The sequence below is a fragment of the Dendropsophus ebraccatus genome, chromosome 12 (genome assembly GCF_027789765.1).
Source record: "Dendropsophus ebraccatus isolate aDenEbr1 chromosome 12, aDenEbr1.pat, whole genome shotgun sequence".
NCBI classification, from domain to species: Eukaryota; Metazoa; Chordata; class Amphibia; order Anura; family Hylidae; genus Dendropsophus; species Dendropsophus ebraccatus.
Window position 1 is genome coordinate 15256731 of NC_091465.1, and position 23929 is coordinate 15280659.

At 47.0% G+C, this 23929-nt stretch overlaps 1 protein-coding gene across 3 annotated transcripts in view; it reads right to left on the reverse strand.

The window, feature by feature from the left end:
• Window positions 1-641: 641 nt before the first annotated feature.
• KIRREL3 (kirre like nephrin family adhesion molecule 3) overlaps window positions 642-23929 on the reverse strand; it is a 590858-nt gene continuing 567570 nt past the window's right edge. For 2 of the 3 annotated variants that reach the window (XM_069948168.1, XM_069948170.1), the window contains exons 13-17: window positions 17934-17969; window positions 14598-14705; window positions 12796-12905; window positions 5448-5528; window positions 642-2367 (exon numbers count right to left, since the gene is read on the reverse strand). In XM_069948168.1, coding sequence (XP_069804269.1) covers window positions 1927-2367; window positions 5448-5528; window positions 12796-12905; window positions 14598-14705; window positions 17934-17969 — 776 coding nt within the window. In that variant the 3' untranslated portion in view covers window positions 642-1926. The remainder of the gene's footprint in view (window positions 2368-5447; window positions 5529-12795; window positions 12906-14597; window positions 14706-17933; window positions 17970-23929) is intronic. The other variant, XM_069948169.1, reaches the window with a different exon arrangement.

The window sequence follows — 23929 nt, forward strand, 5'->3', positions numbered from 1 at the left end:
GAGCAGGGCATTATTTTGGAAAACTATCACGGAGCTAAAAGATGCCAAAAATAAAAATGTCATGTGGGTATGAGGGGTATGAATGTGGGTATAGTGGGCATGAATATGGGTATGATAGGCATGAATGTTAGTACACTAGGTATGAATGGCAGTATAGGGGGCATGAATGTGAGTATAGTGTGTATGAATTTGGGTATGACATCTCATTGCTCTATGGACTTTCAGCTAATTTATAGCCGCATGGTTTTTGGACAAAAAATAAACATAAATAACAAAAAATAAAGTTTTAAAAGCAGAAACTGATCTGATCTGTGTGAATTCTGAGTAGGTCTGAAGATGGGGAGGGGGGCACATACCTATAATCAGCCTCTAATTCCACGTTCTCCGTCCTGTGGCTCTCCAGTGGATGTAATACCAGATGGGCTCCTGCACCAGCTACAAAGCTACACTTTAGGGAAGCCTAGTATGAAATGTACACTGGACTAGAAGACTATTGGGGCATGATGGGAGTTGTGGTTATGCAACAGTTTGAGAACCACAGGGTGGGGAATGCTGCGATGTGACAGAATGAGGAAGCTGTATCACTATTAACGTGTGATGTGGCAGTGACAATAAATACATACAGACTCTGCGTGACAATAGCGGCTGGATGTCCTGTGTCCGGACATGGATTTATTAAAACATATGTATATATAGATATCCAACAAACATGGCCAACCCCACTATGACACACACACTGCCTAATTTATTGAAGGATAACACAATAACTTAGCGCTCCATTCTCTTTCCACATTTCGTGCCCTAACCGTCATGGAATGATTTCATCCTGTGATTATGGCCCTTGGTCAGCACCCACCACGGTACCCATTAATCTTTCCTCGTTTCTTATCCTTGCCGCCATGGAATGGTTTCACCCTGTGACCAGGGCCCTTGGTCAGCACCCATCATGGTACCCTTTATTCTTGCCACATTTTATACGCTGGTTGCCATGGGGTGGTTTCACCCTGTGACCATAGCTCTTGGTCAGCTTCCATCGCGGTACCCATGAACACTCTTAGATCAGTCTTTTCTTCATGACAGAGTAGAAACGATGTATGAACAGTATAAAATAATCATATAAATTATAGGCGCGTGACGTTTCCCCTGTGCTCGGATGTGAAGGGTCCTTGAAAGACGTGGAGAAGAGACACAATTGGAACTGGTAACCCCAGTCCACACAGTCCCTGAAACAAGATTTTTTTTTTTCATATACTTTTTAAATAAAACATAAATCATAGAAGATAAAACAAAAAAGATTTGCTCCGTTGTTTCCTACAGCCACATCCCTCGCCCGTGGGGGAATCGTCCTTTGTGGTTCTAGGGGGTAATGGGGTAGGGGCATTTATAAGAGGTTTGATCACCTACTACATGTAGTATTTTTATATATACTGGGCAATACATGGAATAGAGGGACCTCTCCTGATTACATATAGGCCGGCTTCCTGCTACATGGACTAGTGGCGCCCCCCTCTGCAGTCCCTGCCCTGCCATTATCCGCGTTCCTCATCGGCATTGTGCTTACTAATGGCTCGATTCCTGCTTCATGTTGCGCTGCAGCTCCCCACACTTTTTATTTTTTTATTTTTTCTTCTTTGTTTCTGTATTTCCGGGAATAGAGTCTATAAAATGTTTTATTTTCCCCCACCTAAAGAATAGAAGCATGGCTTGTTGTACTCCATAGAACAAAGTGCTTTGTACAATATGGAGATCCTCCTCTCCTCTTTGTTTTTTTTTCTCTTGTATAAATATAAAACTAGATAAATATCTCAAGAGGCTCCACACGACCCTTAGATCCCGGCTTCAGAATGTCCGAAGTCCTTGCCAAAAGCCTCAACCACTGATCACTGTCCTCCTGCTACTCCGGCACGCTTCACGTAAGGCCCATGGTCACACATGTGTCTGCATTCTCCTCTGAAGCGGCCGACTCGGGTCCGAGTTTTGAGAAGACGATTGGGAGTAGTGGGACGAGGAAGCAGACGCTTTGCTGGACTTGTCGAACTGGACGTAGCCGTCTTGCTTCCCGCTGCTGCTGACGCTGCTGTCACACTGAGTGTCCAAGAAGGAGCTGCTGTCGCTCATTGAGCCTCTCTGGAACTCTCGTTCACAAAGCTCGATGGAGCTACTGCCCATGCCGAGGACAAAACGCTGGCTGTAATCGTACAGGCGGTTCTGGCCGCTCAGAGTGCTGTAGATGTTGGTGAAGGACATGCCCGTGGGCACCCGCTGCTTGTTCGCTGGTCTGTCTGGTTGGCAGTTGGATAAGGCGATGGTTGGGGTTGAGTGGTGGTCCTTGAAGGTGTTGACGCTGTAGTAGCCATTGGTGGGGTCCTGGGGAAGAAGACAACACGTTAGTTCAGCTATTTCCTGCTCTAATTTTTGGATAATTTATCTTACGGTGAATAATCTCGGCAGATACTGAACTAAAGATAATGGCTGGGATCACTGATCCTTATTGTCAGTATTAGCAGGTGTGTGTATGCAAAATGTAATATACAAGCTCAAAACTTTTTAATAAACATTGAATTTTTTTCCCACTCAAGCTCTGTCTGCTGTTAGTAAATGGAAACATTCATATTTAGAGGTTAAATTCTATTCTGGTTTAGCAACAGACCCTCAGCTGTGTTCCTCATAGGCGGTCCCCAATTCTCTGGACTGCCCCCTAGGAGACTCGAAGCTGTAATCCCTTGATTATATGTCATAGTGTTATTGTCATTGTTATACTGTGGCCTCTGGTATTAGACCTTGCAGCAGTCATGAGGAAATGTATTCGACCCCTATTTGCGATGGTAACCTATTTGGGCACTGTGTCTGTGTTTAAGGGAGAGGATGGGCTGTAAGTCATCTTAGATGCTGGTGTAACAAGGGAAGAGTGAATTTACAGTACTAGAGAAGCGTTTCACTAGGCTCAGCCATCAGCTTGTCAGCCAGCTGCCTTTGAACTCCGTGGCTCTCTGGTTTGGGTGCCTAGAAAAGCTGGAATCCAGTCCTGGGAAACTGATAAGTTTCCCAGGACTGGATACAGCTTTTCCAGGCACCCAAACCAGAGAGGCACGGAGTTCAAAGGCAGCTGGCTGACAAGCTGATGGCTGAGCCTAGTGAAACGCTTCTCTAGTACTGTAAACTATTGACACAAGAGACTAAACTGCAGGGTAGGAATTATCTGTGCAATGTACAGATGCAGAGAATGGTGCCATCTTACATCATAAAGGCACTGATATCACTGCCATCCCTTGTATACACAGCACAGACATGGGCCCCGGGTATAATAGGAGGTTAGGTAGACTTTAACATCACAGACTTTGATAGTAGTTTTGAATTCCCCCCTGTAATATGCCCCCCCCGGCCCCTGTAATCATCAGAGTGAGTGAAGGATCCTGCACAAAGACACAAAAGGCTCTGGAATCGCATATCGCCCCGAGTCCCGCGAGAGTCGTCAGCGGCCGTCGCTATGGAAACCACTTTGATTAAATATGACACTAAATCATTTTTTGGAGGAGAAGAGATTAATTATCCTTTAAACCGCGTCGCTCATCTGTATGTAAATAACGCCAAGGGGGAGATACGATACGGACACTGGGCGTGATGGAGGGGGATGCGATACTGACACTGGGGTGATGGAGGGGGATGCGATACTGACACTGGGGGTGATGGAGGGGAATACGATACTGACACTGGGGGTGATAGAGGGGGATGCGATACTGACACTGGGGGTGATGGAGGGGGATACGTTACTGACACTGGGGGTTAAGGAGGGGGGATGCGATACTGACACTGGGGGTGATGGAGGGGGATACGTTACTGACACTGGGGGTTAAGGAGGGGATACATTACTGACACTGTGCCTGATGGAGGGAGATACAATACTGACACTGGGGGGGATGGAGGGGGATATGATACTGACACTGGGGGTGATAGAGGGGGATGCGATACTGACACTGGGGGTGATGGAGGGGGATGCGATACTGACACTGGGGGTGATGGAGGGGGATACAATACTGACACTGTGCCTGATGGAGGGGGATACATTACTGACACTGGGGGTGATGGAGGGGGATACGATTCTAACACTGGGGTTAAGGAGGGGATACAATACTGACACTGCGTGATGGAGGGGGATACAATACTGACACTGTGCGTGATGGAGGGGATACGATACTGACACTGTGCGTAATGGAGGGGGATACAATACCGATACTGAGGGTGATGGAGGGGGATGCGATACTGACACTGGGGGTGATAGAGCGCCATACGATACTGACACTGGGGGTGATGGAGGGGATGCGATACTGACACTGGGAGTGATGGAGGGGGATGCGATACACTGTGTGTGATGGAGGGGGATATGATACTGACATTGTGGGTGATGTAGGGGCATACGATACTGACACTGGGGGTGATGGAGGGGGATACGATACTGAGGGTGATGGAGGGGGATACGATACCGATACTGAGGGTGATGGAGGGGGATACGATACTGACACTGGGGGTGATGGAGGGGGATGCGATACACTGTGTGTGATGGAGGAGGATATGATACTGACATTGTGGGTGATGTAGGGGCATACGATACTGACACTGGGGTTGATGTGAAGGAGGGTTATGATACTGAAACCAATACTACAGAATCCAATACTGACACTATGGGTAATGGGGGAGCTATGATAGTGACACTATAAATGTGATTCCACCATCCAGGGTTGTATAGATGGGCCACGTTCCCACAGAAAGATTATCGGCCGTATTCGGCCTATATTGGCTGTTACGGCCGATAATCGTCCCATGGAATAGGAGACAACGATCAGCCGACATCGTTTATGTCGGCTGATTGTTGCGGTTGTTTGTTTTTCAACATGTTGAAAAACAAACTACTCTCATAGCAGCGATCTGCTGCCAACGATCCGAGCAATAGGAGCGGCGGCAGCAGACGCTGCATTATGCTATGGGCTGCCGGACGATCTAGCTATTACCCGGGCAGCCCCCCCCTGGACTCACCGGCTCGCTGCTGCCACGAGGAAAAGCGGCGGCAGTGAGCAGGGAACGCTCGTTTGCTCCTCCAGTCGGCCCATGGAATAGGTCCTTAAGGGTCCATTTACACAGAAAGATTATCTGACATCTGCCAAAGATTTGAAACCAAAGCCAGAAACAGACTATAAACAGAGATCTGGTCATAAAGGAAAACCTGAGATTTTTTCCTCTTTTCAAATCCATTCCTGGCTTTGGCTTCAAATCTTTGGCAGATAATCTTTCTGTGTAAATGGACCCTAAGCTTTGTTCCATGGATGTGTCTAGTGCATACAGCAAGCCGAGATCTTAAAGCTCACCTACAATGCCTTGCACTGTACATACAGAAGATATAATGCTCTGATGCTGCAGCTGTTGCTGCTTTCCGACTCCTGTTCCCATCTTACCTTCTGAAACTCCTTTTCTTCCTCCTTTAAGACCTCAAGTTGCTTGAGAACAGAGTCCTGCTGGAAGTCTCCTCTGTCGATCTGTAGGAGGATAAAGTCACAGGTCAGACTGAGCTTCCCTTCACCTCCTTCCTGGCTCTGATACCTGTACCCCCAAGCATTATTGCTGACTGATGCCGTAATAGCTGAAGGCTGACAGGGCATAGTGGGAAACACTGCTATGATATGTACATGTAGAGACTAAATGGTATCAGGGCATGATGGGAAATGCTGTTTTTTTTACCAGCTGGAGCGTCACAAATTAGAGCAGTGATTTTCAACCTTTTTTGAGCCGCGGCACACTTTTTATACTTAAAAAATCCCGGGGCACACCACCAACCAAAATGGCACAAAATGACACTAAAACAGTACATATTATACATATAGTTAATAATATAGATTCTAAATGTATCTATACTCACTCAGTGTGAAACCTGGGCCTGTTTTCTTCTCCCCCCTACTTCTCACCTGTGCTTCTCTCCACCATACTTCTCACCTGTGCTTCTCTCCACCATACTTCTCCCCCTGCTTCTCTCCTGTGCTTCTCTCCACCATACTTCTCCCCCCTGCTTCTCTCCTGTGCTTCTCTCCCCCATGCTTCTCTCCACCAAACTTTTCTCCCCCTCGCTTCTCTCCGCTGTTTCTCTCCCCTATCCCCATGTTTCTCTCCCCCCTGCTTCTCTCCCCTGTTTCTCCCCCATCCCCAGGTTTCTCTCCCCCATTGTTTTCTCCTGTTTCATAGGGGCACCATAGTTAGGTGAACTTTCTCCGCGGCACACCCGACCATGTGTCGCGGCACACTGGTTGAAAATAACTGAATTAGAGAACACTGCTCTAGACACACACAGGACGTCCATTCTCATGTTACCTCGGTATGGGAACACCCCAGTTATTTGCCTTTCGGGGGTCACACAATGGCTGTACACTGACCTCTGTGGGGCTTGTTGCTCTGTTATACCCCCTCCCAGCAGAGGTCGGTGATACCTGGATGATGGGAGTGTTTAAGGTGATGGCAATGACCACACTCTACAAGTCCTAGGTGTATAACTAAGAGTTAATTCCCCATCCCCACCTTATGTCAGTAGAAATCCATCTCGGATATGGTAATATATATTTTGCACTGGACACCACGGGGGCCGCGGAGGTTTCGCCGCATGGAAATGTTACCCATAATTGCTATTGATTCTCCAGCGCCACTCTCCTTGCTTTGCCCGAGGGACTGAGAGGCAATATTGGAGGAGGAGGAGGGGGAGCGCCGTGTCCTGTCCGGGGACCGTGGAATATGAATCAGCAAAGTTAAAGGGTTAGTTCACCACCAATTTTTTTCTTCTTTTAAATCAACTGGTGCCAGAGGTTTGTAATTTACTTCTATAAAAAAAAATCTCCAGTATTCCAATACTTATCAGCTTCTGTATGTCCTACAGGAAGTGGTGTATTCTTTCTAGTCCAGTGATGGCTAAGTTTGACACCCCAGCTGTTGCAAAACTACAATTCCCATCATGCCTGAACCACCAAAGATATGGCTTTGCCTTCTCAGGCATGATGGGAGTTGGAGTTTTGCAACAGCTGCAGTGTCAAGGTTAGCCATCACTCTTCTAGTCTGACACAGTGCTCTCTGCTGCCACCTCTGTCCGTGTCAGGAACTGTCCAGAGCAGTAGCAAATCCCCATAGGAAACTTCTTTTGCTTTCCAGACTGGAAAAAATGCACCACTTTTTGCAGGACATGCAGCAGCTGATAAGTACTGGAAGACTTGAGATTTTTTTTTTTTTTTAGTAGAAGTAAATTACAAATCTCTGGCACTTTTTGGCACCAGTTCATTTGAAAGAAAAAATATTTTGGTGAACAACCACTTTATTGGCAGGACAGGAAGAATAGGTCACTTGTCTGAAATCTATGGCGCATTATTTCTCGCTGTTGGGAGTTGATGTCTATGAGGCCTTCTATAAGGGATACAAGAGGTTGAGGCTTTGGGAAAGCTGGGTGACCCAGCTTTCTCATCCGCAGCTATAATAAGAATGACCAAGGGTTAGTAAGTGGCCCCCAGGGCCGGCAGCTTGCGTCCTCACTTATTAGGAGAGGATTGTATTGTTGGTCACTTTGTGCTGCAGCGCAGAGCCTTCCTCCCTGATGGATGTGACACCATTGCACAGGCCGCCGTCACTGCCCGGCTATTAGGATAAGGAATGCTTTGTTTCTTCCTGATCCAGCGAAGTGCGATTGTGTTTAATTAAAGTAACGGAGTAAATCTTATAAAGCGGAGCAGAAGGCGGCAATCTGTATCCTGTAATCTCTGCCGCACCTGCCTGGGGTCCGCAGCATGACAGGGGAGGGGGATTGGATTATTATACCAGCAGGATCGGGGATTGTGGATTTATTAGTCAATAATTGAAAGTAAATAAAGAACAGAAGATGTGATGTATGAGACAGATGTAGCAGAGCTGAGCTGGGTAGTATAGCCAAGCACAGAAACAGGTGGAGCAGAGCTGAGCTGGGTAGTATAGCAAAGCACAGAAACAGGTGGAGCAGAGCTGGGTAGTATAGCCAAGCACAGAAACAGGTGGAGCAGAGCTGAGCTGGGTAGTATAGCCAAGCACAGAAACAGGTGGAGCAGAGCTGGGTAGTATAGCCAAGCACAGAAACAGGTGGAGCAGAGCTGAGCTGGGTAGTATAGCCAAGCACAGAAACAGGTGGAGCAGAGCTGGGTAGTATAGCCAAGCACAGAAACAGGTGGAGCAGAGCTGAGCTGGGTAGTATAGCCAAGCACAGAAACAGGTGGAGCAGAGCTGAGCTGGGTAGTATAGCCAAGCACAGAAACAGGTGGAGCAGAGCTGGGTAGTATAGCAAAACACAGAAACAGGTGGAGCAGAGCTGGGTAGTATAGCCAAGCACAGAAACAGGTGGAGCAGAGCTGGTTAGTATAGCCAAGCACAGAAACAGGTGGAGCAGAGCTGAGCTGAGTAGTATAGTCAAGCACAGAAACAGAGGTAGCAGAGCTGAGCTGGGTAGTATAGCCAAGCATAGAAACAGGTGGAGCAGAGCTGAGCTGGGTAGTATAGCCAAGCATAGAAACAGGTGGAGTGGAGCTGGGTAGTATAGCCAAGCACAGAAACAGGTGGAGTGGAGCTGGGTAGTATAGCCAAGCACAGAAACAGAGGTAGCAGAGCTGAGCTGGGTAGTACAGAAACAGGTGGAGCAGAGCTGTGGTATTCAGTAGAAATAACCTAATTTACATGTCCATAGTAATACATTTTGAAGACCTCGTTCACACATCTTCAATGCAGTGGACTGTGAATGGTGGTTCACTATGGGGCGCACTTTACACATCTTAGGCCTCATTCACACAGCGATTGTGGGCTGCACTATGAATGTGCATCACTAGTGCTCTGCGCTCCATGGACCGCTACACAGGAAACAACGATCCATGCTGCACATTCAGGTCCGCACTTTTTTTTTTGTGGCACAGATCCCGGCCCCGTACACACATAAGGATGTGTAAACAGAGCCATTGAAATCTATTGGCCCTATGTTGTGTCCGCAACTGCGAACAGAACCATGGATGTGTAAATAGGGCCTTACTGTACCTGTTATCGGTACTGTTACATAGGACTGCACAAACCATCCACTGCATTTCCTATGCTCTGATTACTGTATACAAATACTGTAATAGATGTCACCTGTAACACCACAGGTGACATAGTGATATCTGAGTACAGATAATGTAGTAGATGATACATGCAGTCCTATGTAACACCACAGGGACAAGTTTGCAGGCAACACCTATTGTATTATCTGTAGTCAGTGTTACAATGATGACAACGACAAATCCATCTCTGCTACATCTGCACAGAGTGCCCTGGCAGTGCGCGCTCCTGGCTCATTGGCGATGCAGGCCGTGCAGCCTCGGTGCTGACATTGTCACGCTGCTCCGTTATGACAGATTGGAAAAGTGATTAAAACTATAGATCAGCTACAAATTCATCTGCAGCCTTCCTGGAAGGGGCACGCACGCGGTGGTGGCGAGGCCTGGCAGCAGAGGGACAGGTGCCAGGATTACAGCACGGGGCGACAGTTCGGCCTCCTCTGCGCATTAATTTCCTGCTTCTTGAAACTTTTTGTTGAGGCAGAACTTTTCCATCAGGACTGAATACAAAGCGGGCGATGAGCTGGCACCGATGCCTGGTCCCATGCCAAGAGCACATCACCTGGCGGTGCCCCAGACATCCACTACGGGCACAATACAATAGGCTCATTCATGCAGCTGATGGGTTATAGAAGGTGACCTCATAGTCAGGTGTACGGGGGGAGACTGTGCCACAGCGCAGGGTGGGGGCTTCTATAGTGGGCACAATGTGCCCCATTCACCCAACGGGCACTAGATCTTCATAAGATCGAGGACTGTGATGCAAAACACCAATGTCTGTAGCCATATCTGGTGTGGGACCTATTGCAGAGGGCATTGGCCACTACCAGGATGTCATCGCCAAGTACAGGAGAAGTCTGGAAAGTCTCTGCTTCATGTCAGTGAATGAGAACTTACACCTGCACACAATGCTCTGTGAGCTAAATGTATGAGCATGCCTCTGTACTGTGCTACAATGTAACAGACTGGCACAGGACATAGTGTAGCTTGGATACAGTTGTATCCATCATTTCTCAGCTGAGAGCAGGATCTACTATGTCCAGGATGGAGACAATTGTTCTTGTTCACTGACAGTAAGCAGAGATTTTGCAGAGTCTAACAAAAAGTTGTACAAGTTTTTATAATTCCTTTTTATAATTTATAAGTTCCTAGTGCGGATCACTTTCTTCTATGTGGTGGTCATGGCTGAGAAAACAAGGTCCGTGAAGCCTCAGTAAGAAGTCTCAAAACATGGGAATAGCCAGATATCTCTACAGGGAAGGAAGCCCGTTACTAAGGGGTGCCTCCTAGTGGGGAGATCACTAAACCACCCTGATACGTAGCCCCTTAAGCTCCTTAAGATGCGTGAATGAGGCCTAAGGTCATGGCTTAAAGGGGTACTCCGGTGAAAATATTTTTCTTTCAAATCCACTGGTGTCAGAAAGTTATATAGATTTGTAGTTAACTTCTATTTAAAAATCTCCAGTCTTCCAGTACTTATCAGCTGCTGTATGTCCTGCAGGAAATGGTGTATTCTCTCCAGTCTGACACAGTGCCCTCTGCTGCCACCTCTGTCCATGTCAGGAACTGTCCAGAGCAGGAGGGGTTTTCTATGGGGGATTTGCTGCTGCTCTGGACAGTTCCTGACATGGACAGAGGTGGCAGCAGAGAGCGCTGTGTCAGACTGGAGAGAATACACCACTTCCTGCAGGATATGCAGCAGCTGATAAGTACTGCAAGACTGAAGATTTCTAAATAGAAGTTAATTACAAATCTATATAATTTTCTGAAACCTTTAAGGCTGGGTTGACACTACGTTTTTGCAATGCGTTTTTTTTTTCATCCCTTTTTTTTTGCAAAAAATAGATGCATGTGTGTGCATTTGTTTTTCCATTGACTTCCATTATAAAAAAAATGGATCAAAACTGATTTTTTTTTTTTTTTTTTTTTTAGCGGACACAAAAATGAGGTCGACCATGTTTTTGTGTACGCTAAAAAAATGGATTTTTTTTTACAATGGAAGTCAATGGAAAAATGGATCAAAACGTATGCACGCAGTTGCATCCGTTTTTTTTCTCATCAGTTTTTGATCTGTTTTTTGCAAAAACATAGTGTGAACCCAGCCTAATACATTTCACTGAAACCAACCCTTAGCAGTGAGAAGTCTAGACAAGTCTTCTGTGGACAGTCTGGGCTGACTCCTTCTGCCTGCACTGATACATTGTGACAAAGTACCAGCTCACAGCTTTATGCAGCAATCCTGGAGGCAGGACCCCCCTAATTCTCCTAATGAAAGTCTCCCACGCGTTTTGATCCAAGTAAGGCCCCTAAAGGGTATTTCCCTCTCTTCTGTTGCTTCTGTTTTTTCCCATCCTCAGCACATTCCGTATCCGCTGCCGGTGATTTGTTCAGTTAATTACGCCGCCGTCCGTTAAGTATTGCGCACTATATTATTAGTTAATTATCTCTAGAAGGCGGCTGTGTTACACGGGGGGCGCCGCTTCCCCCCCGAGGACAGATCCTCCACGCTCACGTTATATCACATCTCTGCCGGGCAATTCCTATTGAATAACTCATCAGGCTTCCGTTTTTGTTTTTTTTGGCCTCCTCTCTCTAAATCGGACAAAGTATTGTGCGTTTCAGGCGAGGAGGCGCTTTATCAGGGACGATTGCGAGGCTAAATCACGTTTATGCGTCGGGAGGAGGATAAATCTGCTTGGATTAAAGAGCTTCTCCGCCGCGCTTTTTTTCAAAGTCAGATTTATAGAAGGCGAGGTGTAATTAATACAGTGTAACGAAGCCGTTCATCAGGCTGCGAGTGCACATCGACTATCCGGAGCATGCCCCCCCGCCTGCCCGACGTCTACAGGCACATCTATATCACAGGGACGGCCGTGATAGGTGATGGCGGTGATTCGTATCCTGTTATAGAGCGATCTCTTATATCCGGTTATGACTATTCGCTCGGTGAGATCATGAAAAGTGATGAAGAACGACTGTAATTTCCTGCATTTCCATCTGTATGAGGAAGTTATCTGTCAGTCCAGACTTAAAGGGGTTGTTCACCGAAATTTATTTTTCTTTCAAATCAACTGGTGCCAGAGATTTGTCATTTACTTCTATAAAAAAAAAAATCTTTAGTCTTCCAGTACTTATCAGCTGCTGTATGTCCTGCAGGAAGTGGTGTATTCTTTCCAGTCTGAAACAACACTCTCTGCTGCCACCTCTGTCCATGTCAGGAACTGTCCAGAGCAGCAGCAGCAGCAGCAGCAGCAGCAAATCCTCATAGAAAACCTCTCCTGCTGTCCAAACTGCAGAGAATACACCACTTCCTGCAGGACATACAGCAGTTGATAAGTCCTGGAAGACTGGAGATTTTTGAATACTTTTTGGCATCAATTAATTTGAAAGAAAACATTTTTTGGTGAACTACCCCTTTAAAGGGCAACACCATCCAGATAGAGAAACTCCATATTCTTGTTTATAGGGGGCAGGATCTCACTGTATAAAGCATAGGTGGCAAACTTGCAGCTCTCTTGCTGTTGCAAAGCTACAATTCCCATCATGCCTGGACAGCCTTTGGCTGTCCAGGCATGATGGGAATTGTGGTTTAGCAACAGCTTGAGGGCCGCAAGTTTGATGCCGCTGGAAAGCAATGTATGATGTGGCTGATACATTGTCCTCTCACCATGAGCTGTTTGATGCTGGAATGTTCTTCCGTTTCTCTCCCGTTTGTCGGTTCCTTGTGTACGATCTCCACCCGGATGTCGTTTTTGGCAGACACTACGCCTTTCAGATCTGCAGAAAATACACACAGTATTATGAGACGCTCCAACAGGCAGATAATGGTGGAATATGTGCCCGATGACATCATCACTGGAGTATACACTATACACAAACTATAGTTTCTTTGTATTCCTCATTATTTGCAGCATTTTGCTGTCAGTGAATAGAAGCATTTCTGTTTATATCCATAGGCTGCACAAACCAATCTCACAGCTGACTGTTTGTTATAAAGGGAAACTTTAAAGTCGTTTACATTTATTTTTTTTTTATTTTTTTGCAGAAATCAATAATACAGGCGATTTTAAGAAACTTTGTAATTGGGTTTATTAGCCAAAAAATGCATTTTTATAATGAAAAAGCAGTTTGAAGCTCTCCCCCCTGTCTTCATGGTTCATGAGGGGAGGGGTGGAGGGAGATGAGGCACCAAAACAGGACAACAAAGAGTTAATTTACAGCTACATCCCCAGGCTATCTCCTCTGAGGTCAGCACTGACCTCTGATCTCTGAATACCAGCTTTCACACAGGTCCCGCTGTGTAATCCTTTGTTCTTTGCTCTCTGCTGCCGACTAATCTCCCCCCCTCCATAGATTAGACAGGGCCCGACTGATGTAAAACAGTCAATTTCCTGATAATGAGCAGTGGATGAGAGAGGGGGGGGGGAGAGACCTGGGGAAGTCCTTTTGAATGCAGATAATGGCATATTTGCCTAATAAACCCAATTACAAAGTTTCTTAAAATCACCTGGACTATTTATTTCTGCAACAACAACAAAAAAAATTTAAACGACAGTGAAATTTTAAAGTTTCCCTTTATAACAATCTAACTTGCTTCTATGTCCCTATAGGGCACGGGGTGCTGAGGATAAGTTTCCTACCTTCATCCTTGGCACCATTTTTGTGATATTAGCAGTTTATTCCCTATGCTAATGGGGTGTTTTGGTGCACTGGGGGCGGAGCTACCATCCTCGATGCACCAATCTGCACAAGAGAGGGGTTTAGAGCTGCTCATATAGGATTGTCTAGACTTTCTATAACTGTAACAAACCCTCAGCTGTGAGAACTACGTTATGATGTGTTGCGGGTTTCAGCCAATGGATGGAAACAAGAATGCTTCCATTCACTTACAGCTAGCAGAGATCCTGACAATAAGAAATGGAAACATAAGGGTAGATTTTTCAAACATGGTGTAACATGAAACTGGCTCAAGTTGCCCCTAGCAACCAATCAGATTCCACCTTTTATTCCTCACAGATTCTTTGAAAAATGAAGGGTGGAATCTGATTGGTTGCTAGGGGCAACTGAGACAATTCTACTTTACACCAATTTCTCTGGTTTAAAGTATAAATCTAAATCTCCCCCAAAGTCTATTTGAAAGGTACAAACTTTAATATACATCAATTGCGCTTTGGACTTAGCGGCTATGGTCGGCGGGCCAGCATGGCAGTGCTGGGGGCCTGTATCGTAACTAATGACTGTGAATGTGGCTGCAGGTTACCGAGACCCAACAGTCACCAGAAATCCGCCATCCCCTTCTGGTGCTGGTAACCTGCAGGTTGTGACAAGACCACAGTCTCTAGTGGTGATACAGGCGGGTGACACTGCCATGTTTGGCGGCACAACCTGTTATAGTCACCAAGTAACCATAACCTTATTCACTGATCAAGTACTACTATAACCCCCACCCTCCATCACCATCACACTCACTTCTCTGGTTCCGAGCGCAGCAAAATGCTACGATTGTAGCCATGAGGACCAGGAACGCCACTCCAGCGCCGACCGCTACCCCGATGATGACCGTGACTGGGACCGATTCTGCAGGAGAAGAGGAGACAATGATCTGACGCTGATCCTCTCATCCCAATGAATAGGAGTGACATTTAATGCAGCTTTATTAACACAATACGTAGATGACATTAAAGGGGGGGTTCAGGGAAAAAGAATTGATGGCCTATTCATAGCTGTGTATGACCCAACCAGATAGGCAGGACGCCTGCTCGGGCAGCATGAGAGCTAGCAGCAACACAGCACAAATGACATCATAAGAAACACATTGTAGCATTCATCAGACTGGAGATCTACATTGGCAGATACAAGATTACAATAGCATTATCATAGACTATACAGTACAGGTATATTCTATTGTATATATGATTGATACATCACAGGGGCCCAGCACTGTCTGCATTCATGCATCTACCAGGGGTCCTCACGTCCATTATTATACAGCACTATATACTACTGTCTTTCTGTATATCACAGTATATAGCTGCGTACACTAGTCTGTGGCTCTACAAAAATACAACTCCCAGTATACCATGACAGCTTTTCATTACATGTACTTTCTCGAGCATGTGAATCCCTAGCTGCTTCAGAAATACAACTCCCAGCATGCATGGACTTTTTTTTTTTATATCCACTATGCATTGTATAGCAACATGTACTATGAGTGGTGTGGTGGGCATGCTGGGAGTTGTAGCTTGTCCACTGTTCGGTTGGTAAGTTAAAGGCAGCACTTGTGATCGCATTGCTGGAAACAGATAGAGACTGATACAGATGGTACATAATATTACACTGTGACAATTGTACACGGTCATTCCTTGCTTTTCAGCTGATGATAATGCGTACTAGTGCATACTGGCATGAGGGAGCCCCAACGGACACCTGCTCGGCCTCTGCGTGGTATAACCCCTATGGATACAATGGCGATAAATGTAGGGCTGGAAGGCAGCAGATCCTTCCTGAGACCCCCCCCCCCAGCGTCATCTTAGACTTCTACAGTCACCCAGTGGTAGTTTTCTCATTCCACTCATGTACCCTGAGTTTTTATCCAGCTTTCCTTAGACCCTGAATGGCAGATCTACACAGCATGTCACAATCTGTCCCTGTCTTTTATGGATTTCTCTATGTCAGTGTCAGTGTAGTTCATGAAGCAGGTAGTTCAGGATGAACATGGCCCTGTGCTGTATCTGGGGCACTCTTAGATTCCCCTGCATTCACACTGTGCACTAGCAATATCAGGTTTTATTAGCTGTAACAAGACCTCTGCGGTGTTACTGTGATTGTGAATGCAGCTTTGGATGTGACTGGAGTAAAAGGGATAATGTGCAAAACCTAATAAATGACACTTTAAGTACAAATGCCAGCTTTTTCTCCTCACATTACAATACTTATCCATTGTGGGGTCAGTTATAGGGGCTCTTCACCTTCAGCTTCTTCCATCCACATGGTAGCAGGTGTCCATCCTAGGATCGGTGCATTCTACATACCTGTTGTATGTGTCTCCTATAGGATGTATCCTCCGATGACCTTATGGCCATGTGGATGGAAGCAGCTGATGGTGACTGCCCCTTTAAGAGTTATGTTATTCCAGGAGAGGTCTATAGGGAGATATATAAGAGGAAGATGAGCCGCAGCCATCAGGTCTGACCCCGGAGAAACGTCCTCACCTACTGGGAGCCATGAGGAGGGAAATAAATCTTGACCACCATTGATCATATCTTCTCTCCTGTCCATAGAAAATCTGCTGCTTCTGGGAAAGCTGAGTGGCCTTTAGTACAAGGCTTGTGACCATTCTTCAGTCCTGATAGTGACAGTAATGGTGTCCATAGTGGTTGTCATCCAGCTTTCCTAGAGTCCTGAATGGTGTTTAGTTAGGCAGTGGTACATCTGTACTTCTCTTACAGTACTGAATGGCAGATCTAGTCTGCTCGTGTATTACTGCCTAACTAAATATCATTCAGGACTCTAGGAAAGTTGGGTAACAACCTCTAGAAATGTATCGGGGGTTGTTACCCAACTTTCACAGACTCCAGTGTGACAAGCCAGGCACTCCAGGGATGCATCTCTACACTGGCTAGGCAGACTTACTATTCATGATTATGGGAAAGCTGAGTGATAACCAATATGGCTGCCAGTACAAAAGAAAGTACAAGCAAGTACCCAGCTATACAGATAGAAAGTTTTGTGGCAATCCCCACCGTGGTTGTAATGTTGGTGGTCACCCAGCTTACCCAGCATCCTGAATCCGCCTGGCTAATGTAGAGATCCCTTTCTATCTATCTACTTGCTCCCATTCTTCGTGTGACAGTCCATCCCAGTAGTAGTGGCAGCCATAAGGGTCGTCACCCAACTTTTTTGAATTCCGAATAGTAAAAACCTATAGCTAGGAATACATCTCTTCGCTAAATAAGTGGATTTACTATTCAGAGCTGTAAGAGAGCTGGGTGACAACCATTATGACTTCCTTTGCAAAAGGGGTTGTCACTCAACTTTCCTAGACCCCTGAAAGGCAGACATGGTATGCTACACGAAGGGAGCGAGCGATGTGTCTCACGTTACCCAGGCAGATTTACTGTTCTGGGAAAACTGGGTTGTCACCTCGCTTTCCTAGACTCCTCGATTTGCTTATATAAAATGGAGGTGCACTCCTAGCTTCCTTCTTGCTGGTTTGTCATTCAGGACCCTGGGAATGCTGACTGACAACCAACGTTGCTGTCGTACAGCTTTCCCGGGCTCCTGAATGGCAAACCAGTCATGTTTAAGCAAGAAGGGAGCAAGGATTGTATCTCACATTAGCTAGGCAGATTTACTATTCAGGACCCTAGGAAAGCTGGGTTACAACTTAAGTGGCTTTGATTACTGCTTTAACACGGTTATCACCCAGCTGTCCTAGACTCCTGAATAGTAAATCTACCTAGGTAATATAGATGCAGTCCTAAGCTACAGTATAAAATGCCTGTCTGGTTTCCCATTCAGGAGCCCAGGATAGCTGTGTGACCCCTGTTATGGCAGCACTGTCATTTGTCACCCAGCTTTCCCAGTAGGGAGACTCCAGGGACACCGGCGGTACATAAAGACATGAAGCCACGTTACCTGTGAATTTCTAGACATGTCTAAAGTAAGGTAAAGTAAGAGACTGAGAAGTGTGGAATGTTCTTGTGCGTCTTCTGCCCCCGGGAGTCAGACACCAGCTCGGTCACCCATCATGGCGGACACACACACAGCACAGGGGGTATTCACCTGGACGTTAGGAATCCATACCTGGTTCCACACTTGCTCCTGACCGCGCGTTCCGACCTGTTTAAAGATAAAACAGGCGTCTGTAGCCTGGCACGGCTGAAGATTCTGCATGCTACTACATAAGATTTACTGAGGGGGGCATCACACAGCGGCATTACATCAGCGTCACTTCTCGGGCACCCTAAGTGGCGCTCGTATTTTAGGGCCATTCCTTCTGGTTAGAGGCAGAACACATTTTTTTACATTTCAGCCTTGGAAATATATAATCTACTTAATAAAAAGTGACACTCAATCAAAACTATTTAGGTTGAGCGCTCCGGACGGGAGAGATTTAGGGGTCCTGGGCGAGCGATGACATTTTAATGGGTTCCCTCTCAAGGCAAAAAGAGCGAGAATCCACTCAGGACGTCGGCACAGCCCAAAAAGAAAAAAAAAACGCTGATGAGTCTCCGAGTGTAAATGACCAGAACTGTGTCAGTAAAAAGCTGCAGTCACTTATAGTCTGGACAGAGCGTGCTCCTAGCCCCCCACACTGCCCCCATAACCCCTCAGGATGATCTTACAACCCGAAGAGATCAAACATTAGTAGATGTAACACTGTATAGTCACTGTGTCATATATGTCATCTACTTCATTCTGTATTGCCTGCAGTGTAAAGCATAGAGGGTTTCATTCAACTTGTCTGGGCTCTGTACAGCTTCCCATTAATGTAAATGAATCTTAATCCCTCTATAACCAAAAGGTTCCACAAGTAGGATCTGTACTCACTTCCCTAACCTGTGGCTCTCAAGTCTTTAGCTGTCAGGACATGATGATGGGAGTTGTATTTTTTTACAATAGAGAGCTACAGGTCAGGAAACAATATTGTAGACCAAGGTGTCAAACTTGCGGCCCTCTAGCTGTTGCAAAACTACAATTTCCATCATGCGTGGACATGAGGCATGATGGGATTTGTAGTTTTGTAACAGCTGAAGGGCCACAAGTTTGACACCTTGGTATAAACAGTTCACTAAACACAGTGGCACATCTCTTTCCTGTCATCCCATACACTGATAGGCTTGGTTCACACAGTATTTTTGCTCAGTATTTTGGTCGTCATATAGCAACCAAAACCAGGAGTGGATTGAAAACACAGAGAGGCTATGTTCACACAGTGTTGAAATTTTGTGGATGGCCGTCATTTTATGACAAAAAATGTCCGTTCTTTCATAACAATGGCTGATAACGCCAATTATTTGCCATTAAATGACGGCCATCCACTAAATTTCAACACTGTGTGAACATAGCCTCTCTGTGTTTTCAATCCACTCATGGTTTTGGTTGCTATATGACGACCAAAATACTGAGCAAAAATACTGTGTGTAAACATAGCCATACTTTGTATCATCCTGGGACCTTACACAGTCTAGACTGGATACAAGTCTAGCAAACCCTCAGCTACTGTATATGGGTAGGACTAGGTGATAAGATTTCAGTTGTTCTTCTAATCTACATCAAAAGGAGCAGAACAGAGCACATAAGGCCATTGCTGGATACACTGGAAGCTCAACACTGGTGGCACCAACTGGGTACTCAACACTGGTGGCACCCACTGGAATCCATTGGATCCACCGGATACTCAAAACTGGTGGTACCCACTGGACATCATTGGATCCACTGCATGCTCAACACTGATGGCACCCACTGGGTACTCAATACTGGTGGCACTCGCTGGACTCCATTGGATCCGCCGGATACTCAACACTGATGGCACCCACTGGACATTATTGGATCCACTGCATGCTCAACACTGGTGGCACCCACTGGACATCATTGAATCCACTGCATGCTCAACACTGGTGGCACCCACTGGAGTCCATTGGATCCCATGAAGTGCTGGAGGGGGCATGCGGTGTAGCACATCCAGCTACTTGCACAGGGTCTCCCATCCAGTTGACATGTGAACAAATCCTCAGAACATTGCAGAACTTTCTATTGTACAACTAATTCTTCTTAATGCAAGGTGTCATGTCTCATGTCTCAGTCCCCAGGACTCGCCAGTCTGCAGGAATAATAAAATCTATACCTATTGCACAATTTGGTTAATGCCGTCACTTTATGTGACAGGATCTTGACGCCGGTGACTGTGGGATCGGTATCGCGCTTCAGCAGACCGCACAAGACACTTTTAATTTGTGTCATTTTTTACAATTTGTGTCTTGTCTGACAGATGTCGTCCTACGTCGCCGTCTTGTGGGTCCAGATTAAGGGAACGGCCGGAGCCTTTATTAGTTTTTACAGGAAGGAAAGAAATCCATAATTCGTGTACGATTTACCCCAAGCGTCTCTATCCAAGGGCATTCCATGGACTGGTAATGCTACAAATCCTTCACATGACACTGACAGCTACATGTTCAGTATGAGAGCGCTCTGCTATATCATGGTCTATTATAGTCTCTGTCTGTGTGGTACTCGACCGGTCACCTACTAAGGTGTTCCTGGTGATACCACTTCTGTGGTGGTTGGTCGCTTGTATTGTACAGCTCAGCCAAAGGTGGTAATGTCATGATGCCAGTGCTAGTCCAGCAAACAGGTGTGATGTTGGTACCTGCTTTATGTTGTGATTGGCTGTACTACCTAAAATGGTCGGTGACCTGCCGGGCTGTGATGGGTCCCTTGGGCTCTTGTCACGGTAGTCCTGAGTGGCAATTGACCCACCAGGACTATCGGTACCGCCACCTACAGAAAGGGGAAAAATGACCCAAGGTGTGTGGCTAGTGTGTATAGGTGCTGGTGCAGAGGAAGAGATGACTGATTCCCAGTGATAAAAATAGAACAGCTTTACTGTACAGTTTCTGAATAATACAGAACACTTTGGCAGCAGATAGACAATCCTTGTACAGGTGATAGGGCTCAACTGGGTCTGTGCTGCAGAGATACTTGAAAGTGCTAAATATAGGAGAGATGGTTGTAGCAGTGCTTGGAGAGTTTAAAGTAGGGTGGAGCAGCGTAGAGGAGAGGAGTTTATCAAGAGAATCACAACCCAAAGTAGTACGGGGCTCTGCCGGAATTTTAGAGAAATACTTGAGACTTGAGAGAGTGAGGAGTTTTACTTGTACCTGTGTTTAGACTAGTGTCTGACCACCTTCTGCCCTATAGTGTTGAGTTTCCTGTCCTAATAGGGTGATACAAGCCCCAGCCGTGGTTACCTTGGTGAAGTGTCCGAGGTTTCCTGATGTCACCTGCACTGCGAGATAGAATACGTAGACCTTCCAGTATCTTTGTTCTGTCCAGGCTAGTTCCTCTGTATATCAGGATACTGCTCTGCACCTTGTAGTGTGGTTCCCGGCGTGGGCTGGGTTTATGCCCAACTCTCTCCCTAATGTGGTGTCTAGCACTGCATAGTGGAAATAGTGGATAGACTGGAGAAACTGTGTGTCTCACTGGACTGAGACTGTCCAGTACAGCTGAGCCAGGCCCTGGCTTGGCTACAGCAGGAATGTCTGCTCTGTGTGTCCTTCTTCCATGAGAAACTAAGTCAGACTGACACTACACTTCCTTCCACCAAGTGACTACTTCCTACAGGGAAGTAAAAGACCCTGTGAGTGGTGGAAAGGAATGTGTGTAAAGAAGGAGAGTGATAGGCTACAAAAGAAGAGTACCGTATTTTCAAGCGTATAAGACGAGTTTTTAACCCCGTAAAATCTTCTTAGAAGTCAGGCCAGGTATGGTCGCCCCATATAGTGGAGGAGCTAAAAAATGGCCCCATTCCCACCATATGGGGCGACCACTATAAAAAAAACAAAAACAAAAAACAGTTAACCCACCTGGGGGCCGTTCCCATCCTCCGTGCGTCTCTTGGCCCGTTCCTGGCGCAGGCAGTGTGACATACACTGACTGTGCCAGGGATCCCCGAAACTCTCCCAAGCAGCCGAGCGTCTCATCGGAAGAGCTCGGAGACGCTCGGCTGCCGGGAGAGCTTCGGAAGAATGATAGAGGCTCTGGAAGTACCTGAAGCCTCTGCTCGGGAGAGCTTCGGGGATCCCCAGTGCAGTCAGTGTACGTCCCACTGCCTGCGCCGGGAACGGCTAGGAGATTGTTTGTTTGTTTGTTTTTTTTTATTTAGCTGCGGTTAACCCCTGCCTGACCACAGCAGACCTTCATCACCACTTAGCTTTGAGTAAAAGGCTTTTGCGCCAGGTGTGGCGTAAGAAACACCCGTGGTGGGACACCACATCAGATTCACCCCTGATTTGGGCTAAAAATCCTGACCTCCAAAAAATCAAAACCTACTGGAAATATCTCACTCAGATCTTACTTAGATCTCAACCGAACAAAGTTATGAAACGTGTATAGTGGAGAGGGACAGCTGTTGTGCACGGTGTATGGTGGGGAGTGATTGCTGTTGTGCAGGGTGTATGGTGAAGAGGGATGGTTGGTGTGCAGGGTGTATGGTGAAGAGGGATGGTTGGTGTGCAGGGTGTATGGTGGAGAGTGATGGCTGGTGTGCAGGGTGTATGGTGAAGAGGGATGGTTGGTGTGCAGGGTGTATGGTGGACAGGGATAACTAATGTGCAGGGTGTATGGTGCAGAGGGACGGCAGGGTGTATGGTGGAGAGTGACTGCTGGTGTGCAGGGTGTATGGTGGAAAGGGACAGCTGGTGTGCAGGGTGTATGGTGGACAGGGACGGCTGGTGTCCAGGGTGTATGGTGGACAAGGACAGCTGGTGTGCAGGGTGTATGGTGGAGAGTGACGGCTGGTGTGCAGGGTGTATGGTGGAAAGGGACAGCTGGTGTGCAGGGTGTATGGTGGACAGGGACGGCTGGTGTCCAGGGTGTATGGTGGACAAGGACAGCTGGTGTGCAGGGTGTATGGTGGAGAGGGACGGCAGGTGTGCAGGGTGTATGGTGGAGAGGGACGGCAGGTGTGGTGGGTGTATGGTGGAGAGGGACGGCAGGTGTGCAGGGTGTATGGTGGAGAGGGACTGCAGGTGTGCAGGGTGTATGGTGGACAGGGACGGCAGGGTGTATGGTGGACAGGGATGGCTGGTGTGCAGGGTGTATGGTGGAGAGGGACAGCTGGTGTGCAGGGTGTATGGTGGAGAGGGATGGCTGGTGTGAAGGGTGTATGGTGGAGAGGGACGGCAGGTGTGCAGGGTGTATGGTGGAGAGGGACGGCTGGTGTGCAGGGTGTATGGTGGACAGGGATGGCTGGTTTGCAGGGTGTATGGTGGACAGGGACGGCTGGTGTGCATGGTGTATGGTGGACAGGGACGGCTGCTGTGCAGGGTGTATGGTGGAGAGGGACGGCTGGTGTGCAGGGTGTATGGTGGACAGGGACAGCTGGTGTGCAGGGTGTACGGATGCTGCTACACATTCTGCTCTACTGTTACGCCTCAGCACCACAAGGTTCAGCACCATGGACACTGCTCTGCCTTACAGCCATAAGCTCTGCACCACTGTCCATGGTGCTGAAACTTGTGGTGCTGAGGCAGTATATAGGCAGTATGTGTGATGCAGAGACACAGCTGCAGGATGGAGGCTCATAGAGCAGAGTGTAGTGAGGTGGCTGTAGAGTACAGTATAGTGTGCAGGGATGGGGCCCATAGTGTAGTGTAGTGAGGTGGCTGTAAAAAACGGTATAGTGTGCAGGGATGGAGGCTCATAGAGCAAAGTGTAGTGAGGTGGCTGTAGAGTACGGTATAGTGTGCAGAGATGGGGCCCGTAGTGTAGTGAGCTGGCTGTAGAGTACAGTATAGTGTGCAGAGATGGGGCCCATAGAGCAGAGTGTAGTCGTTGGATGGTTCTGTAGAGTACGGTATAGTGTGCAGAGATGGGGCCCATAGAGCAGAGTGTAGTCTCTGGATGGTTCTGTAGAGTACGGTATAGTGTGCAGAGATGGGGCCCGTAGTGTAGTGAGCTGGCTGTAGAGTACGGTATAGTGTGCAGAGATGGGTCCCGTAGAGCAGAGTGTAGTCTCTGGATGGTTCTGTAGAGTACGGTATAGTGTGCAGAGATGGGGCCCGTAGTGTAGTGAG